The 21,661-nt window shown below is 38.7% G+C and overlaps 1 protein-coding gene across 1 annotated transcript in view; it reads left to right on the forward strand.

The window, feature by feature from the left end:
* The window catches only part of LOC101530912 (probable ATP-dependent RNA helicase DDX60), an 81,592-nt gene extending 65,522 nt beyond the window's left edge, over positions 1–16,070 (forward strand). The window contains exons 33-39 of the mRNA XM_058670018.1: positions 3,747–3,868; positions 6,530–6,677; positions 7,914–8,056; positions 9,825–9,976; positions 12,516–12,578; positions 14,850–14,962; positions 15,762–16,070. Coding sequence (XP_058526001.1) covers positions 3,747–3,868; positions 6,530–6,677; positions 7,914–8,056; positions 9,825–9,976; positions 12,516–12,578; positions 14,850–14,949 — 728 coding nt within the window. The 3' untranslated portion in view covers positions 14,950–14,962; positions 15,762–16,070. The remainder of the gene's footprint in view (positions 1–3,746; positions 3,869–6,529; positions 6,678–7,913; positions 8,057–9,824; positions 9,977–12,515; positions 12,579–14,849; positions 14,963–15,761) is intronic.
* Positions 16,071–21,661: the final 5,591 nt, after the last annotated feature.

Consider the following 21,661-nt stretch of genomic DNA (forward strand, 5'->3'; position numbering starts at 1 on the left):
GGAGCTTCTTTTAGGTCTTCCACATGAGTGCAGGGTCCCAAGACTTTGGGCCATCCTCCGCTACTTTCCTAGGCTAGAAGCAAGAAGCTGGATGGGAATGGAGCAGCTGCGACAGGAACCAGTGCACATATATGGATGATGGTGCTGCAAGGTGGAGGATTAGCCAGTTGAGCCATTATGCCAGCCCCTACTGGATATTTTCAATTAGTACTAACACTAAAATTTAAGAACATAAATTCAAATGTAGTACATATAATCATCGATGTCTATATATAAAAAACAGAACACTTGAGTATTTTTTAAATGAGTAGAATAAGTTCAAAAGGAAAATATTGAAATACAACATAGGAAAGTTAGATAATTATATAAAACTTTAAATTTATATTTGATACTCTGTGTCATTAAACCATTAGAAATGATATTGATGTCAATATGAAAAAGAACATCAAACATTTAATAACTGCTAATATTACAATGCTCATTATAGTTGAATGTAACAACATAATAAACTAGGTACAGTATGCTCTTGTTGTATACAGTTTTAATTTACTCAAAATTAAACAAATTTAGGGGCCCGGCGCGATAGTGTAGTGATTAAAGTTCTCGCCTTGCACGCCCAGGATCCCATATGGTTGCCAGTTCTAATCCCGGCGGCCCTGCTTCCCATCCAGCTCCCAGCCTGTGGCCTGGCAAAACAGCCAAAGATGGCCCAAAGCCTTGGGATCTTGCGCCCGCGTGGGAGACCCAGAGCAGGCTCCTGGCTCCGGGCTTTGGATTGGCTCAGCTCCGGCTGCTGCGGTCACTTGGGGAGTGAACCATCAGATGGAATATCTTCCTCTCTGTCTCTCCTCCTCCCTGTATATCTGTCTTTCAATAAAAATAAATAATTCTTTAAAAAGAATTAAACACATTTACTTGAAAAATTTGATGTGATGGAATAATGAAACAACATAATGCAGATTGTTAATTTTATAATTAAATTATAAATAGTTATATTGAATGATATATAATTACATAAATACATGAGTTATAAATATATTTATATATAAATATATCTATGTAAATATAAACTATATAAGTATATATTATATACTTTAACATATATAACAATTTATAATATATAAATTATGTGTGTATACATATATGTATACTTATATATTCATTATATGGTAGTATACTCATCACATATATTATATATTACACTGTATGTAATATATGCATTATATAAATATATGTGTGCATATATGTGCATTTTATATATCTAATATATATTATATACTTAGTTATAATTATATAATTAAATAGTCTATAGTTATTTTCATGTTTACATTTACATATGTGTGTATATATATATATATGAAACAAGACTACTGGAAGAAAAAAATCATTCTTGAAGCCTGGCTTTGTGGTGTAGCCCCTAAAGATACTGCTACAGGCACCATTTCATGTCCTGGCTGCCCACTTCTTATCCAGCTCCCTGCTAAGGGCTTGGGAAAAGCAGCAGCATGTGGCCAGTGTGTGGGCCCCTGCACCCACGTGGGAGGTTTGAATGAAGCTCTTGCCTACAGCCTGGCTCAGACCTTGCCATGGCAGCCATATAGGGAAGAATCAGCAGATGGAAGATCTTTGTCTCTCTTGATCTCTCCCTCGGTCTACCTGTAGTTCTGACCTTTAAATAAATAAATAAATCTTTTAAAATACCATTTTTTTAAGGTTTATTTTATTTTTACTGCAAAGTCAGATATACAGAGAGGAGGAGAGACAGAAAGATCTTTTATCCATTGATTTACTTCCCAAGCGTCTGCAATAGCTGGAGCTGCGCTGATCCGAAGCCAGGAGCCAGGAGCCTCCTCCAAGTCTCCCACGCAGGGACGGCTTTGGGCCATCCTCAACTGCTTTCCCAGGCCATTAGCAGGGTGCTGGATGGGAAGTGTGGCGGCCGGGGGGTTAGAACCAGTGCCCATATGGGATCCTGGTGAATGCAAGGTGAGAAACTTAGCCACTAGGCCTCCACGCCAGGCCCTATAAATACCATTCTCAGCGCCAATGCCATAGCTCGACAGGCTAATCCTCCACCCTGAAGCACCAGTATCCCATAGGTGTCAGTTCATGTCCCGGCAGGCTCCATTAGCCTGCTTGTGGCCTCAGAAAGCATTAGAGGATGTCCCAAGTTCTTGAGACCCTGCACCCATATGGGAGACCTGGGGGATACTCCTGACTTCTGGCTTCAGAACAGCCCAGCTACAACCATTGCAGCCACCTGGGAGGAGGGGGGAATGAACAATAGATGGAGGATCTCTGTTTCTCTTTCTCTCCTCCTCTCTATAAATCTGCCTTTCAAATAAACATAAATAAATCTGAAAAAAATTACCATTCTTCCAAAAGTTCTGCAAGAGAAATAATTCCAGCAATCTGAAGTACAGTTTTGTTTGATATGGGGATAGGTATATGTGGTTGTAATCATGGGTATAGAAACTTGGTAACTTTATAAGGCTAATATCTATTAGCATCATTTGCAAAATAAGGGCACTGGGGCAAAGAGAAATTAAATAAATTCCATCACCCAATACATTTAATAAATCTGAATGAAGACTCTAGAGCCTAAATTATTCAATGTAGCAATTCTTAGAAAAATTTATTGTTAAGATTTTTGGTTAGCACATAATACCTGTGTATATTTATGGGATTCAATGTCATATTCAATACATTAGTACAGCACTACTGATCAAACCAGGCACCTGATATTTTCTTTACCTGATCATTTCTTCACATTTGGAGCTTTCTAGTTTCTCTTCTGGTTTTTCAAATTAAAAGGAATATCTATTAAATATAGTCATTCCACAGTGCTGTGAACACCAGAACTTACTCCTTTTGGTGCCTGTCATAAAACCTCCTCCCAGTACCACTACATTGCTAATAATCACTACTATAAATTTAGATCCATAGTTGTTGTTTTTTTTTTTAAAGATTTATTTTATTTTCATTACAAAGTCAGATATACTGAGAGGAGGAGAGATAGAGAGGAAGTGGAGCTGCCGGGATTAGAACCAGCGGCCATATGGGATCAAGCCGAGGACCTTAGCCACTAGGCCACGCCGCCAAGCCCAGAATCATAGTTTTTTTAAGCACTAATGTGTGAAAGAACATGTGGTATTTTTCTTTCTGCTTCTGGCTTATTTCACTCAATATGGTGTCCTCTAGTACTGTCCATTTTGCTGCAAATAAGAGGGGATTTTATTCACTTCCTTTGAGTCAATAATATTTCATTACATATCAATATCACATTTTCTTAATCTGTTCACCTACTGCTAGACATCTTAATAGATTCTATGTCTTGACTATTATGAATATTGTTGCAATCTAAATGTAGCAAAAGCTTCTAAACACTACAGAACAGTACTAATGTATGGTAAACACTGAAGTAATTCAAGGTGATAATACCTTAGAACGAGTGGCGGTTGGGAAGTAAAGCTGAGATTGTTTATGGGCTGCATTTTTAAAAAGCCTTAAATGTCAATGTAAGGAAATCTTGGGAAGGTGATTAGGCAAAGTAGGACTGGGATGCTAAACGAGGGTGGAGACAGCAAGAACGAAGAGGACATCACAGAAGAAAGCTGTCAGCACATATGGTCCTTCACCAGTTGCCACATTTGTCATAGAAGGTTTTCCTTTCCCAGGAAATATGATATTCAATTTAAACATTATATTTTCTTCACAGTTATAACAAAATTCTTTGTTTTGTGTAGGCTCAAAGCATTTTTCTCAAGATGTTATGGAAAAGTTAATGTTGGTATTGGCACATCTCTTTGGAAGAAGATATCTTCCAGCAAAGTTCCAAGACACCACCTTAACGTTTCATCAGTCCAAGGTAAAATGTCTGACTCTAATGAAATTTCACAGTTAAGAGCATTAAATAGGCTCTATCAAAAGTTGACTTTTATAAACCTAGGATAGGTAATTTTTCATTGTAAAATAATTATTTTACATTAGTGTGCTAGCCAGTATATAATTTGGAAATCTGTTTCTACAAATATAACAAAAGGTTAAATACCATGAGGAAAAATACCTATCAAAATCTAATTCATGTGTTTCACTTTATCAAGTACTCATCAAATTACAGCATTAAGTAGCCTCAAAAATGTGTGAATAATTATGCATGCACCTGAAATTCCTTGCCCATCTTGGAATAACCAGTATTGGGGTCTCTACCTTCAGGCAGCACTGTGGGCAAGCAGCAAGTATATACCAGGTAACCTCAGAGAAAAGGTACTGTAGAGCAGCAAGTAAGATTTGATTTGTATTGCCCAATGTTCTGCTGAATTATACATCTGTGCCCTCACAGAGTGCCCCACATACCAAGGCCCACAGCCTTAGTGCTTGACCTATCATCACACATTTTTATCACAAGTACATCCTTGAAATCTCATTATTTTTATTAATATAAAGGAGAAATTTTATTCATTCCATAGGTACAGTTCCAACAGGACTTCCCTCCTCCCCTGAAGGAGTGTTTTTTCTTTAATCGATCTACTCAAGTAAATTTTCACTCAACTTAGAAAAGTCCGTATGTCCATTAAAAAGAAAGTCATTACAAATACAATAAAAGATTCAGAGTACAGGGCTGCATCTTTTAAAAATGACTGGAAATTGTTCTACTTCAAAGTAGGATGTAGTAGGTGGATCATTATCCTTACTGCATCAAAGAACTACAGGAAGATGAGAGCTGGATGTGCTGACACTATTGTGGCAGGAACTTTTCCAAGGTGTGCTAGTTTCCACCTCAGGGAACTTGTCAATTCTGGACATGCTTTGACATTTAGATTCAACATTTGCACAGTGTCATTCCAAGAGATTTTTCAATGCCCAGTATAGTTTTTAGTGACTGCATAGCACTGGACGAACATGTTAAAAATTTGAGAGAAAGCAAAAACACAGTAAGCTTTTGCCATGAGGTATTTAGTAACAATTCTGTGTGAAATTTTGGGGTCCTACATCAATAGGCTCTTAAACATAGATTAGAATTCCTGAAGTTTAAGCATTTGTTAATGAAAAATAACTTTCAAAGTGAAGCATTTCCATCTGTCTTCATGAATAAACTAATAAAAAATTCCATGTACTATAGGCGAGGATTGTCCATTTCAAAATTTGAAAAAAAAGAAAAAAGAAAATACAGGAGTGTATGAAGCAATTGGAAAGGACAGTGTGTAGACAGATGTAAATCTACATATAATATACTCAAATATAATTGCAAAATGTTATGAAATGTGAAATACATGTAGCACTAAAACCCATGGCAATCATAATCCAGAAGTTAATGAGATTAAACAGACTTAAAATTTTTCAGGTTTGGAAAGAATTAGGACAAATGAAAGACTAGAAAATAATGTACAAAGAATGTTAAAACAAGGCAAGACCAGAATGAAAAAGAAAGAGGAAGACGGAATATATAGCCATAAGTCCCAAATAGAAAGCAAAAATAAAGCAGAAAACTCAACTGTTTACGTGGTTACATTATATGCACATGTGCAAAATACACTAAACACCAAGAATTTAGAGTGTATCTTTTTTTAAGATTTAATTATTTTTAATTGGAAAGTCCAATATAGAGAGCGGAGGAGAGACAGAGGATGATGTTCTGTCTGATGATTCACTCCTCAAGAAACTGCAACAGCCAGAGCTGAGCTGATCCAAAGCCTGGAGTCAGGAGCCTCCTCCGGATCTCCCATGTGGGTGCAGGGTCCCAAGGCTTTGGGCCATCCACCTATGAATCTAAGAAGGATACAAACATTCGAAATACAACATTCTTTGGGGAAACACAGAGAAAGGAAACATTTGCTCTTTTTAAGAGCAAAACTTAATTTCAAAAAGGAAAATTAAAGATGTATCTCTTTCAGGAATTTAAGTGGGCAACTAAGAAAATACACCAACTAATATAACCCTCACCACCAAGTGAGGTTTATTCTAGGCATACCAGTGGTTTCATCTTGTTGCTTGATCTCCAAATGTGTCACTAATTCTTTGAAATTGTCACAAGATCATTTGAGAACATACTTCTATTTTTGCATAGTTTTAATTAAGTCATATCAAACAACTTTTAAAATTAAAAATTGTAAAAGGCAGGGAGAGGTGCGTAGGGGAAGATAGGGCTGAAGCTGGGAGCTCCAAACTCAATTCACCTCTCACATGAGTGACAGGAACTCGATACTTGCACCATCACTGCTGCCTCTCAGGGAATACATTAGTCAGAAACTAGATTCAAGAACTGAAGTTGCAAACTCAAGCCCAGGCACTCCATTGTGGGATCCAAGCACTTTGGTGTCTTAACCACTAGGCAAAATGCCTGCCCTATAAATGCAAAGAGAAACAAAAATGAATTTTACCTCAAATTTACCGACAAAAGAATGGAAGAATGGCATCATTGACTGAGCAGATGACAGTAGAATTCTGTTGCAATGATTTTTACTGTTCTACCCAAGACTGAGTTGTCAAGGACTCTAAGCACATTTTTCTGAACATGTCTGACCTATAGGTATTCCTTGAGGATCTCCCAGAAGATTTCAGTGCTGCTTTACATGAGTATAACATGAATGTTACAAAGGACTTTACTTCTTTCCTACTAATGGTTTCCAAATTCGCTGATATGAAACAGGAATACGAACTCCCATTATCAAATATCAGTAAGTATGTTTTGTCTCTATTCTGGAACAACTTAAAAAACAGAGTCTTGCATAACAACATTTTAGCCCAGGAGAAGAGAGAAATCCCAGGAATGTCTCTGGAATGAGGGCATTCCATTTACTCTCCAATAATAGAAATGGTGATACTTAGAAGTTAGCAGGACAAGGACAATGAAACCAAATGGAGTCATTTATAAAGAATGTTGATTAAAGGTTGTTTTGGTTCCAAACCTGAAAAATGGATTAAGAACAACTGTTAGATTAAGACAAAGTAAGGGCTCATCCTGAAACTTACTACCGTGAGGGAAGGTGTTCATGAGCATAAACTCTAGATTCCTTCCCAGATCCAAGTCTGCTCTAACACTGATTAGTTTGAGACTGTGGGGAAGAAAAATCCATAGTTGTTTTCTCGACTGATACATGAGAAAGGAAATAACATCTACTTGGTATTGGTGAGCTTTGAAGGATCAAGTTAATATACATAACTATATTAAGATAGGGCTTGGCATGGAGCAAACAACATTCATACATGTTTCTTTTTCTTTTATATGAACTAACACATGGATGCTTTCTGGGAAAAAACAAAAAAGGAACAGACATAACGTACTGAGCTGTGGATGGCAACTTTGTTCACTGTACCTCACATCCCCAGTGGGGAAAATTCAAGTAGAGGGAACAGGTAGCTTTCTGGGCCCTGATAAAATAGGAAAGGACATAAAAAAAAAAAAAAAAAAACAAGCAATAGTGGTGGAACACTGGAAGCTCACAAAGTAGAGGAGTTGTGAACATGTGAATGTTTTGCCTCCAGGACAAAACTGGAACTCAATTTGGATGTGTGATCTAGTGCATTATCAAAGCATGACTAGAAAAGTGTGTTTCTTCTCATTCCATTTCCAAACCTATATGTAGTGGCAGCCTCGGACTTCCTATCTAGAAAGATTCTGAGGCTAACTGTGAGTTCAGTGGTGGGAAGTAACAAGGTAATAACAATTCTCTGCTATGGTAGAATTTAGTCTTGTATTCCTGTCGATCCAAAGTCACTAAAATATAATACATTTTCTCTAATAATGATACTGGCGATTTGTTGAGTGTATTCACTCTCAAGCTGTGGTGTATATTTCATGTGAGATGGCTCACATAGAGTTGAGTGGCAGCTCTTGCAGCACAGTCTATGGAAAGTATGAAGGTTTAATAATTTGGCTCATCTTTTTTAACCGATCCTTCCCAATGTGTCAGATTTCTCAGGTAAAGAATGTGAGGGCTCCCAACTGGTGTCTCACTTGATGAACTGCAAGGAAGGAAGAGCAGCTATCTCACCATTTGCTTGTCTCTCTGGAAACTTTGACAGTGATTTACTTCAACCACATGTTTCAGAACATGTAAGTGAAAAATGTCATTCGTTCATGAAAGACCCAATCTGAAGGTGTCATAGAACAGAATGTTTTAGAAGAATGGGGAATTCTGGCAAGCAAATAATAAACAACTATATAACAATAATACTTTTTTAAATGTTTTTCTGTATTTTAGTTTTATGGTTGTGAAAAATTACTTATAAAATGGTCTATAGCTAACAATATTGAAAATAATTCATCCATGGCTGCTCCATGTTGAAAGCAGGAGCCAGGTCTCCATCCAGGACTCCCTTGTGGGAAACAGGGACCCAGGTACTTGAGCCACCACTGCTTCCTTTCAGGGACCATATTAACAGGAAGCTGGATTAGAAGTACAAGATCTGGGTCTCCAACTACCCATGCAGGCACCCCAAAGCAACATTTTAACTGCTTTGCCAAATGCCTACCCTTCTGTATGTCAGTATTAAACTCACCATCAATTAAGAGAGAGCTTTAAGGTACAGAGCATGAACTAATTCACAGTTGGAAGTTGTTACTGATGATATTCTGGAGGGCAGCAAAGGGTTGGTTTGATTTCATCTGACTTGAAAAATCTTAGACTGTGAACGTTATTGGGGATGGCATTCCTTTCACCTTTTCCAACTCACTTAATGCAAATGTACTTTCCTAGAGAAAGTTGTACTCTGTTAAAGCTTATTTTCCTTGTATTACTTATATCTTAATGCAGTACTAAGTATGTGTACTTATATTTTAAGTAGCTTATACATGACCATGCATCACAAAAGCATCATGAAGTGAGCACCCTGTGTTCATCATTTCATTTCCTTGTCTTCCTTCTCCTACTCAAAATTCCTGAAACTTTTTCATTCTTTTTAATAAGTTCATGTAAATCATTTTTAATTTTTTCTTACCTTTAACTTCACAAAAAGTGAAAATGTTTTTTTGTAATCTGGAAGTTGCTTTTACATACCCAATGCTATGATATAGCCATATTGCAGTGTGAAGCTCTTCTATTTTTTACTACCTCATATATTTAACAGTGTGAATACAAAACATCCTGCTGCTGTATGCTCCTATTAATAAATGTTCAGAGTCTATTTTTGCTATAAATATCTGGTGCACATGTGTGCAATACTCTCTGTTAAGGCTGGGTTTTCTGAGTTAAAGGATTTTCTGTATCAGAGGAGTATTCAAATATTCAACTTTTTAAGCTACTACCAACTCATTTTAGGATGTTTTTGTACAAGTTGACAGTCTAGCACATGTTAGGATTCATCTTGACCCTTTCAAATCTGGTTTATAAAAAAATAATTAGAAATGAAGAGCTGTTTGCTTTCTTCCTTTCCTTTTTTCCCCTTCTTTCCCGTCCCCCTACCTCAAATTCTAATGATTGGGTTCCAAAGATAGTTGTTCAGTGCAATGATTCTCTCGTGACATATAAGCCTGCGCTCCCTGTTACTTTGTTTACAAAGGTATTTTCTGCACCAATAAAGAGAATGATAAAATTCTACAATAGCCTCTTTTCCTAGTAAATCTTCCTATAATTCCAGGGTAGGATGGCATGTATACATTATAATGCAATAGAGGCCATCATTTTCCTAAGTGGAACTGAGTCATTCTCTATGCTTGCTTAGGGTGACACCAGCAGTAGCATGTAAAAGACACTCTCTTCTTTTACTATAAAGAGTGTTCCTTAAGAACACTTATTAAAGGAAAGTAGCAATAAGATCCAATACAAAATGTGATAAACTTTCTTTCCACATAAATAACAAACTAGGAAATGTTATTTCTTCAGCTCATTTTGCGCACAATTGGTATCAGTCACAGACAAGCTCCTATGCTGTGGCCACAGAGATTTGATAGCCAAGGAAGGAGGATTCCACTTGATGCTTACGCACTTGATTTCTACAAACACGGTTCCTTGCTAGGATTGGTCCAGGACAACAGGTATGTGTGTCTTCTGTCTCTATGCCTGTCTCCATTTCCATCTAATACATAAACTTAATCAATTTTAGAGAGAAATCCTAATACTTTCAAATACAAACTATACTAGATCTGTAAAGATATAAGATTTTTAAGTTATGCAGGCATTTTAAAAATAATTTATTTCATTTTAAAAGACAGAGACAGAAATCTTTCATCTGCTGCTTTACTCTCAAGATAGCTACAACAGCTGGGTATGGGCCAAGCCAAGGTCAAGGGCCAGGAAATTATTCCAGCTCTCTCACCTGAGTGGCATGGATCCAGCCACTTGAGCATTCACCTGCTGCTGCCCAGTTTGTGCATCAACTGGGAGCTGGAAACAGAAATGAAATTGGGACTCCAATGCAGGCACTCCCATATTGACTACAGAAACGTCATGTAGCATTTTTTTTTAAATACACTAATGACAGAACATAAGAAATTCTGTACTGTTTTAGTGTGTGGATTATCATCAGAATCTTGGTACTTAGGCCAAGATAGATACTTGTTAGATACTTGTTCAACTTTAAGACATATTCTTAAGATATAGCTTATAGACATTTTTATTTCTCCTACTTGTTCATTAGATTAATAGTAATAATGGGCCCGGCGGCGTGGCCTAGCGGCTAAAGTCCTCGCCATGAAGGCCCCGGGATCCCATATGGGCGCCGGTTCTAATCCCGGCAGCTCCACTTCCCATCCAGCTCCCTGCTTGTGGCCTGGGAAAGCAGTTGAGGACGGCCCAATGCATTGGGACCCTGCACCCGCGTGGGAGACCCGGAAGAGGTTCCAGGTTCCCGGCTTCGGATCGGTGCGCATCGGCCCGTTGCGGCTCACTTGGGGAGTGAATCATCGGACGGAAGATCTTCCTCTCTGTCTCTCCTCCTCTGTGTATATCTGGCTGTAATAAAATGAATAAATCCTTAAAAAAATAGTAATAATACATTAAATATATTCATCATTAATAAAGCCAATGCTATCAAATATCTGGCAGGAGTACATATAAAAGTATTTAATTCACACATGTGAGGACTAAGTACATGCTTCTGGTTTTTTTTTAGGCTAAAGGAAAGATTGCTAAATTAAAAAGTTGGATTTTGCTAAAATAATGGTCCCTAGTCTTTCAGAAGACAAATGATACTAAAATTATGAAATGATCTTAAGCAAAAAGAAAATTCAGAGTGTTGCCAGAAAAACATGAAGTTGGTAGCATAGTTGAAAAGTACTTCAGGGTATATTTAAAATGAATAAATCCTTAAAAAAATAGTAATAATACATTAAATATATTCATCATTAATAAAGCCAATGCTATCAAATATCTGGCAGGAGTACATATAAAAGTATTTAATTCACACATGTGAGGACTAAGTACATGCTTCTGGTTTTTTTTTTTTTTTATTCATTTTATTACAGCCAGATATACACAGAGGAGGAGAGACAGAGAGGAAGATCTTCCGTCCGATGATTCACTCCCCAAGTGAGCCGCAACGGGCCGATGCGCGCCGATCCGAAGCCGGGAACCTGGAACCTCTTCCGGGTCTCCCACGCGGGTGCAGGGTCCCAATGCATTGGGCCGTCCTCAACTGCTTTCCCAGGCCACAAGCAGGGAGCTGGATGGGAAGTGGAGCTGCCGGGATTAGAACCGGCGCCCATATGGGATCCCGGGGCCTTCAAGGCGAGGACTTTAGCCGCCGGGCCCCATGCTTCTGGTTTTTGCTAAGGACACTATTTTCAAAACTAGTAGGCAGGGGTGAGCATTCTGCCTACTGGCTATGATGCTGGCTAAGACATCTCTGTCTCCTGTCAAGGGGCTGAGTCAGACACCCAGTGTTGGCTCCTGAATCCACATTCCTGCTAATGTAAACCAACGCAGGCTGTGGTAATGGCTCAGATAACTGGATTCCTGCCACCCATGTGGTAGGTATTGCAGAAATTCAAGGAATAATCAACTGAATGGGAGTTCTACCTTTTTGCCTCTCAAATAAATATATATTTTTGGAAAATAGTAAGCATAAATGAGTATTTCTGGATTGACACGGTAATGGAGCAACTGATCCCAGTTCTGAGCAAAAAGGTGTGGGTAGAGGCACTGTGTCATATCAAGGCAAGAATTCAATATGCATTTTACATAAAATTTTGAACAGTGCTTACTGAATTATGACACTCAGGAATTGACACTCATCAGATGTCCACTTTTGTTATTTTTCTTACATCTGACTTACTGTTGGGCGTAAAGTAACAATAGTATCAGTGAGACATTTGATCCTAGCTCTCATTCACTCTCCAGAGTTCCACTTTTCTAGTTGTTTTTTTCTGAGATGGCCAGTCTCCTATGATTATTGATTATCTTAATGGTAATACTGTAACTCATGAATTCCTAACCATAATTACTATATCTTAAATTATCATAAGGAATTTTGTGGCAGAAATGATTCTGAGAAATGTCTTGATAAGTTCAATACTTGAATATATAAAATATGAAATTTTCATAAATTGCATCACTAATTTTCAATATTTTGTTCAGGCTACATGAAGGAGCAGCTTATACATTACTGAAGGATTTTGGACTCACCATTAAAGCTATCAGGTGTGTTACACATTAAAGTGTTGATTTCAAGTTTTTCAATTTAGCTACAATTTGAAAACTCGTAACCTCTTATCTGAGCCACATACTTGGGGGTGCCTCTTGTGTGCTATACATTTCAGCTCCCCAGACCCCCTTCAGAATTTCTCAGTCCAGCCTTTTGCACTGTTTCTATGATAAACTAAATCTCAAAATTCATCTAGGATTAAGTTGTCTCCAGACCACAGTCTTAGTGACAAGCATCGAGTACCAATAGGCATAGCCTAAAGTTTTGCTGACTCCCCACTAGGACTTGGCATTCTTAATTGATGTGTGCAGCATGTCAGACACACTATCCTTCAGAGGGTCCTTCTAGTTCCATCAGCCCTCTGGTTTACATCCACTTGCATACTCTTGAATCTCTTTCTTTATCCATTGTTTTCTCTTGGATTCGTCTGACAATCACCTCTCATCTGGGCTTCTTGTTTTTACTGAAGGTCTGAAAAGTACCAAATTTCTGGTAGATTCCCCTATCCACTAGCTCTGTGTGGCTTAGTTAAATTTCAGGTAAAAGGCAGCCTCTAACCTACAGACACTTCAACAGTTGATAGGTGTTTCTTTGTTCTTTCAGTTCCTTTTATACTTTCATTATCAAATGCTTTTAAATTGTAAGTAACCTGTTTATCCCTTTGAACTGAGTCAGATACAGAGAGTAAAATTCAGAGATACTGGAGAAGGAACTGTTTTGCCTGCTTCTAGATAGAATGTTCTCCTTTAGTGCACAGTTACCCAAGTTACAATCTCCACAGAAGCCCAAGAAATGCCAGAGATCTTGGAGTTCTTTCAGAAGCTGGACTAAGGAAATCATTCATCCATGCATTTACCTAACAAGCGATTTTAAAAAAAAGAAAACGCTTATCATCATCATCCCTTAATCAACTCAGCTGCATTGCTTATTCCTTAAGATTTCATCTATTTGAAAGGCATAGTGAAAGAGAGAAAAACAGAAAAAGATCTTCTACCCACTGGTTCACTCCCATGGCCAGAGCTTAGAAGCATAGAACTTCATCCTAATCTACCATGTGCATAGCAGGGGCCCGAGTGCCTGAGCAATCTCCCAATGCCCTGTCAGCAACTGGACCAGAAGGCACAGAGCCAGGATTCGAACCAGTGCTCAGATATGCCAGCTGTAAGTGACAGCTTAACGCTCTGTGGCAGAATAGCAGCTCAGGATTGTGTACTCCTGCATTTAGTTTTTGAGAGGTTGGGAGGGGATCACTTGTTCATTAATTTCTTAGTAACACTGTAAAATAAGTTACCATAAGAGCATAAACCAACACAGTTGCATAGACTTATGGTTCTAAAACTTACACATCTGAAATGGGTCCCACTGAGCCAACATTAGATGTTATCAGGGCTGCCTTCCTTTCTGGAGGCTCCAAGACATGATCTGTTTCATTGCCCTTTCCAACTTCTAAAGGCTGCTGCCATTGCTTGGCTGGCACCCTCTTCATCCTCAGAGCCAGTAGTGTCACACTGCCACATTCTGATAAGAACTCTCTCCTGCCTGTCTTTTCTGTCTACAAGGACCTTTGAGAGATTACAATGGGTCTCCCCCAGATAACCCAGGATAATCTCTGGACCTTGCTTAGCTATGAGCAGCTGCAGTTCCATCTGCAAGTGTAATTCCTCTACTGCTTTCCCAGACCACAAGCAGGGAGCTGGAAGGGAAGTGGAGCAGCTGGGACACAAACCAGCGCCCATATGGGATTCCAGCACTTGCAAGGTGAGGATTTAACCACTAGGCTTGTCATGGAATGAAGCCTAACCATAGGACCCCGTGGGACTAAGGAATACACCTCGTTCACACACTATTATTTACTTACCAATTTGTTTGCTCACAGGTCTTGGTAAGGAAAAAATATTTTCCTCCTCATAGAGATAGGTAGCGAACTGTGGGTTCTGGCATATGTATGCTGTACAAAGTGGCAAACAACACCACCACAAAGTAATGGCTCTAAGAGATGTGTGCAGAAATGAGGAACGGCCAAGTTATGTGGGATTTCTTGGCCTTTCAAGTTCTCTTCATGACAGACAGAGGACCTGCATGGGTTTTGTAGCTTTATCTTTTCTATTTTTTTTCAATGCAAGGTATTTTGAAATAAATGTTTCTTATTTTGCTAGCATTATTTTGCCAATTGATAGTGTTTGCTTCTGCCTTGTCAAGGAAAGCCTTTCTTATGATATTCAGCCTCTATGAAATAGGTGCTGAATAAGTTTTTTCTCCTATTGCAGTGTTGCCCTGCGTGAACTGTGTGAAAATGAAGATGACAATGTTGTCTTAGCATTTGAACAACTGAGTGAAACCTTTCTTGAAAAATTTAATAAAGTTTGAAGACAGAATCTGGGTAAGCCATTTAAAACATCACCCTAGGAACTTGAGGGTTTAGGGTTTAACCGCAAGGATTAAGAGGGCAAGCAATTGTTAGTAGATGCGGCATATTCTGTAAAGAGTGCTCTTGGATAAAACTTCCAGTACGTCTGAACCTGGTTTCTTTATCAGTGAGGTTATTACTTATTATCTTTGAGGATTAGGTGAGAAAACACAACAATTTTGTATGTAATTGAAGAAATTTTCTAATCTGCATAGCCAAAACAAATACTATTTTATCAGTAGTTTTTCTTAAGTGTCAAGACTTGTAAAATTAATTGAGGTTAGAAAATTCTGAAGTAATCTGAAGGTGAAAAGTCCTCTCTTCCAACATTACTGGAATTCTATGACTTACGACATTCTGTTATTGAACTAGTACCTCTTTGTAAAATATAAATTAGTTTTTAATATGTAAATGATAGTTTAGGAATAAATCTTGTTATGTTTTAAAGGAAAACATACAGTAAATGATTTATTTTACTTTTATTGTAAAAAAAAATGTGACATGGAAATGTCCAAGAAGTAAAATGGGCTTAATCTGCAATCACTGATCTCATCAATTTCAATCCAGCAATCCTTGTGCAATGACCTAAGCTTATAGCTTCCTGCAGCTTAGGTCTACTTGCCCTCTTTATTCTCCATTCTAGGATTTATTCTGGACCCTAAATTTGAATGAAGAACCTTTCCTGTGTGAAGCAAACAGTCTGTTCTTTCCTCCTAGCCAGAGTACCCACTGAAGGCTGATATTTCTTTTACGATATATTTATTTTTACTAGAAAGTCGAGTAACTTGGTACCACAACAGAGGACGGAGGACAGAACAAATTGATCATCTACCCCAGCCATGTGTTAGCAGTGAAAATCTGGGCAGAGACTCTAAGATGGACTATGTCAGCCAGTGCATTCTGGAGAGATTTAATCGTGCTTGGAATGGCGAGACTGGCAGCAATTCAGAACAGCTGAACTATCAAAACAACTTGAGCAGCATGCTCCACGTCGGAGACCTGGGATGGGTGGGAGGTTCGGTGAGGCTTCTCCTTTTACCTCCCCTCTTACACCAGATAAAGCAAAAAAAAAAAATGTGGAAACAACGATTTTACCCATTTTTCTGTGTGCAATAATCAACTTTGTAAAGATTATCAAAATAAAATAGTTTTTTTTTAAAAAAGGCAGATGAACAGAGAGGAGGAGAGACAGAGACAAATCTTCCATCACTGATTCACTCCCCAAGTGGCTGCAACGGCCAGAGCTGAACCAATCCAAAGCCAGGAGCCAGGAGCTTCTTCCAGGTCTCCCACATGGGTGCAGGATCCCAAGGCTTTGGGCTGTCCTCGACTGCTTTCCCAGGCCACAAGCAGGGAGCTGGATGGGAAGTGGAGTAGCTGGGACACAAGATCTTCCTCTTCGTCTCGCCTCCTCTCTCTATATCTGATGTTCGAATAATAAATATTAAAAAAAAAAAAACTACACAATAGTGATACATTTTTACACTGATGTCCACTCCATTCATTTTCATGAATCTTATTGAGATATGAAAATCCTTTTTCCATATAATTTAGCCAATCTGACTTCCTAGGTTTATTTTTTGTTTTAAAGAGGATGATAAAATTAAACATTGTAATCTAGAATATTTTCAAAGGACGGGTTTATACCTCCCAATCTCCTTGAGACAGCTCCCAATGGGAAGCTTTTTTTTTTTTTTTTTTTTTAGAGGCAGAAAGAGACCTAGAGTGCTCTCATTTTCTGGCTCACTCAACACGTGCCTGCACTGACTAGGCTGGGCCACAGCCTGGAGTGAAGAATGTAATCAAAGTCTTCCACATGGATGGAAAGAACTCTATCACATCACCTGCTTCCCAGGCTCACATTGGTAGAAAGCTGGTGTCAGCCTGAGCTGGGGATCATGCCCAGGGATTCTGATGTAGGACCCAGGCATCTTAATCAGTGTCCTACCTGCTAGGCTAAATCTCTTCCCTGACTTTTAGCAAAAGCTTTTGAGGAATGACCTGAAACAATTTATGAGGCTTAAGTGAGGACCTCTGCAATGGTGGAGTAGTTTGTCCCAGGCAGCAAATCAGCTAGTCATCATCCAATAGCAATATTGACCACTCAGAGTGTCCCAGAACTTAAAATTGAGGTGTATGATTCCTTGAGATTCACAGAAGAGGAAAAACTTGTATTCTAATGTAGTAAATCTATTTAACCGTAGTGTCTCCCTCAAAACAACAAGTACCATACATGTGAAGGTGCTCTGGTTTCATGACTTCTACACTAGAAAAAGCTGGGGCTGGCCGTAGCAAGCTCCCCTTCTGCCTGTGTCACTGGCATCTCGTATGGGTGCTGGCTCAAATCCCAATTGCTGCACTTCCCATCTAGCTCTCTGCTGATGGCATGGAGCGGTGGGAGACTGGAAGAAGCTCTAGATCAGCTCAGCACCAGCTGTTGTAGCTATTTGGGGAGTAAATCAGCAAATGGAAGATCTTTCCCTTCTGTCTTTCATTCTTTCTATAAATCTACTTTGCAATAAAAACAAATAATTTTTTTTTAAAAGTGAGTGCAAGGAGGACATCAGCATTTCCCATCAGTCTGTATCCATTCACCAGAAATTCATTTTTGCCTTTTCCCACAGAAGCATCACAAATGCTTGCAGGGCTAAAATACTGAATCCAGCTGATGACAAACAGTAAAGGAGTCGAACAGCAAAGGGGTTGGGTGGCTGGTGGGGTGGAAAGGGGAAGGAGAGGGGCTTGCTGGCTGGGAACCTGGTGACATTAAGCTAGAGGAGTCACCAAATCAGAGAAATCCTGGTCCTGGGATCCCCCAGGAATGAGATTTCCCACATAGCTCAGGCACTCCCTGGTGTCTTCAACAGGCTCATTTGGGTCAGACACTGCTCTAATCTTAGGACCTTCACACGACCTCTAGTGAACCTGCACATAGGATTCCATGTGTTGAAAGACTTCAGCAATGTTTGACTAAGGAAAAAGTACAGACAACATGCACAGAATGTTTTGACAGACACTGTTGCAGAAAGTCTGATAATACAAAAGCAAGATGAGGAGACTACAATACCTAATTACTTAGTGCACAGATGCCAACATCATCCCTAAAAACGAAAAGCAATCATGGAACAATCACTATCAAATGGACAAGATAAGCTGCAAGTAACTGTAGAGAGATGAAAGTCTGACTGCTCAAACCAACAATTCAACATAATACACAAAACACAACAAACAAGGAAGGCATGTACCAGAGACATTTAACACAGAATAAAATAAGCAAACTTTTATGGCTGAAAAAATACAACCAACAAATGAGAAATATACTAGCAAGCCAAAACAGCAAACTGCTCAAGCAGAAAAATTCAACTTGAAGGAAGGCAATTTGAAAAATATTCATAGGAGAAAACAGAAAAAAAGTACAAAGGATTGAAGAAAGCTTATAGGATCTAGAAACATCATCAAAAGAATAAATACATCAGCCATTGATATTCAAATAGGAATACAGAAATACAAGGGGTAGATATGTATTTAAATAAATAATAGCAGAAAACTTTCTAAACCTGGACAAAAAGGCAAACGTTTAGGTACAAGAATGACAAAGATAATTCAGCCATATTCAACCCAAATAAGATTACCCCAAGGCCTACAATGAGTTCTGCAAGGTCAAAGGCAAGCCAGGAATGCTTACAAAAATGAAGCAAATAATTTGTAAGGAAATTCCAGTATACCTTTTTTTTAAAGATTTTATTTATTTTTATTGGAAAGGCAGATATACAGAGAGGAGGAGAGACAGAGAGGAAGATCTTTCATCCAATGATTCACTCCCCAAGTGGCTGCAACGGCCAGAGCTGAACCAATCCAAAAACAGGAGCCTCTTCCAGGTCTCCCATGCGGGTGCAGGGTCCCAAAGCTTTGGGATGTCCTCGACTGTTTTCCCAGGCCACAAGCAGGGAGCTGGATGGGAAGTGGAGCTGCCGGGATTAGAACCGGCGCCCATAAGGGATCCCGGTGTGTTGAAGGCAAGGACTTCAACTACCATGCAATCACGCTGGGCCCAAAATTCCAGTATACCTTAGAGCAGACATATTCAAGTGTTGAAGGAAAAAAAATTTTGCAAACCAAGAATAGTATATCCATCAATGCTTTACTCTAAATATGAAAGACATCCCAGAGCACAGCAGCGGTAGTAATTCACAACCACCTTGGTCTATAGCAAATGCTAAAAACAACTCTTCAAACTAAGACAACAGCATAAAAATCACAAGTAATAGTATGTGAATTCAGAGTACTTAAACATTTTACTCCTAATATAAACCACTTCGATATATAGAACAAAGGTGAAGATAGGGCCACTAAACTTAATAACTGTCAACTTGGTAAGGGATAGGCAATACAAAACGATGAAAGCTGTGCTACCAATCTAAAATGTGGTAGGAAGGGTGAAATCAAAATACAGTTGTCTTATACAATCAAAGTTTATTATCAATTCATGATAATTACAAGATATTTTAAAAATATTTATTTATTTTTATTGGAAAACCAGATATACAGAGAGGAGAGGGAGAGAGACAAAGATCTTCCCTCCACTGGTTCACTCCCCAAGTGGCCACAATGACCAGAGCTGAACCAATCCAAAGCCAGGAGCTTCTTCCAGATCTCCCACATGAATTCAGGGTTTCAAGGCTTTGGGCCATCCTTTACTTCTTTCCCAGGCCACAAGCAGGGAGCTGGACAGGAAGTGTAGCAGCCAGGATATGAAAGGCACACATATAGGATTCCAGCACATGCAAGGCCAGTCACTAGGCTATCATACAATGCCCCAAGATCTATTTCATATTTCATGGTAACCACAAGTCAAAGACCAAAACTAAGTACACTAAAAAGCTAGGAATGAAAACATACTGCTACAAAAAAAGTCACTCACCTAGAAAAATAAAGGCATAAGAAAGGACCAGTAACCAGAAAATAACTACTGACAAAACAGCAGTATGAACTCCCCACCTATCAACAGCTATCTTGAATGTAACTATATTATACATTGTTAAAATAAGACATAGAGTGCTAGAATGGATTTTAAAAAGAGAGAAAGGGGCCCAGCACTATAGCCTAGTGGATAAATCCTTGCTTTGCACACCTGGGATCCCATATGGGTGCCAGTTTGTATCCCACCTGCTCCACTTCCAATCCAGCTCCCTCTTTGTGTCCTGGGAAAACAGTAGAGGACGGCCAAGCCTTGGGACCCTGCACCTATGTGGGAGACTCAGAGGAAGCTACTGGCTCCTGGCTTCTGGTTACAGATTAGCTTAGCTCTGACTGTTGTATCCTCTTGGGGAGTGAACCGGCAGACACATCTTTCTCTCTGTATCTTTATATAATATATTACACACATATATAAACATATGTGTGTATATTATGTATTATATACACACACATATATGCATATATGTATGTATCTGTCTTGGCAATACAAATAAATAATGCAGGTGACATGATTCTATACATAGGAGAACCAAGAGACTCAATAGAGAGACTGCTAGAACTTACACGAGAGTTCAGCAAAAAGCCAGGGTACAAAATAAATGAACAAAAATCAACAGCCATAGTGTGCACAAACAACTCCAAGAGTGAAAAACAAATATCCAGCATGATAGTCTTCAAAATAATAGAGAAGAAAATGAAATACCTTCTCTGTTATTTTGAAGGGTACCATGCCAGATAGTCTATGAGGAAAACTATAAAACATTAAAAAATAAATAGAAGACTTCAAAAAGTGGAGTAACATACCATATTCCTGGATGGGCAATGTCAATATCATCAAAATGTCCATATTACCAAAATCAATATATATATTCAACATGATTCCAATCAAAATGCCAAGAACATTCTTCACTGAGCTGGAAAAAATGATATAAAGGTTCATATGGAAACACAAAAAACCACGAATAGCCAGAATTATCTTGAAGAATAAGAACCTAGTGCAGGGATCACAATTCCAGACCTCCGGACATATTACAGGGCAGTGGTGATCAAAACAGCCTGGTATTGGCACAGAAACTAAGAGGAAGACCAAGGGACTGGAAGAGAAGCATCAGCAGGAAACCCACACATGCACAGCCATCCAATCTGCGACAAGAACACAGAAAACAATCCAGGGAAAAAGGAAGGTCTCTTTAATAAATGCTGTTGGGACAACTGGCTAATAGTCTGCAGAAACAAGAAGCAGGAGCTACACCTTTCACCATACACAAAGACCAAATCTAAATGGATAAAAGATCTAAACCTACACCCAGAAACCATCAAACTCTTAGAAGAAAAACTTAGAATTGAACCTATGAAATATGTGAATGTTAAAATTTAAAAATAAAATGCATCCATTAAGAAATAAAAAATATAGTATCCTAATGTATTTTTACTTTTAACACTAAACTATACATGGATTTTTAAAAGAAAAAGACATAATCAAATTAACTACTAAAGTCTAAAAGTATCACTTTTTTTTAAATTTTATTTTTTCATTGGGAAGACAGATATATAAACAGGAAAGACAGAGCTGGTTCACTCCCCAAGTGGCCACACGGCAGGAGCTGAGCCAATTTGAAGCAAGGAGTCAGGAGCCAGACACTTCCTCCGGGTCCCTCATGCAGGTACACGGTCCCAAGGTCTTGGGCTGTCCTC

The sequence above is a fragment of the Ochotona princeps genome, chromosome 11, assembly GCF_030435755.1.
Source record: "Ochotona princeps isolate mOchPri1 chromosome 11, mOchPri1.hap1, whole genome shotgun sequence".
Classification (NCBI taxonomy): domain Eukaryota; kingdom Metazoa; phylum Chordata; class Mammalia; order Lagomorpha; family Ochotonidae; genus Ochotona; species Ochotona princeps.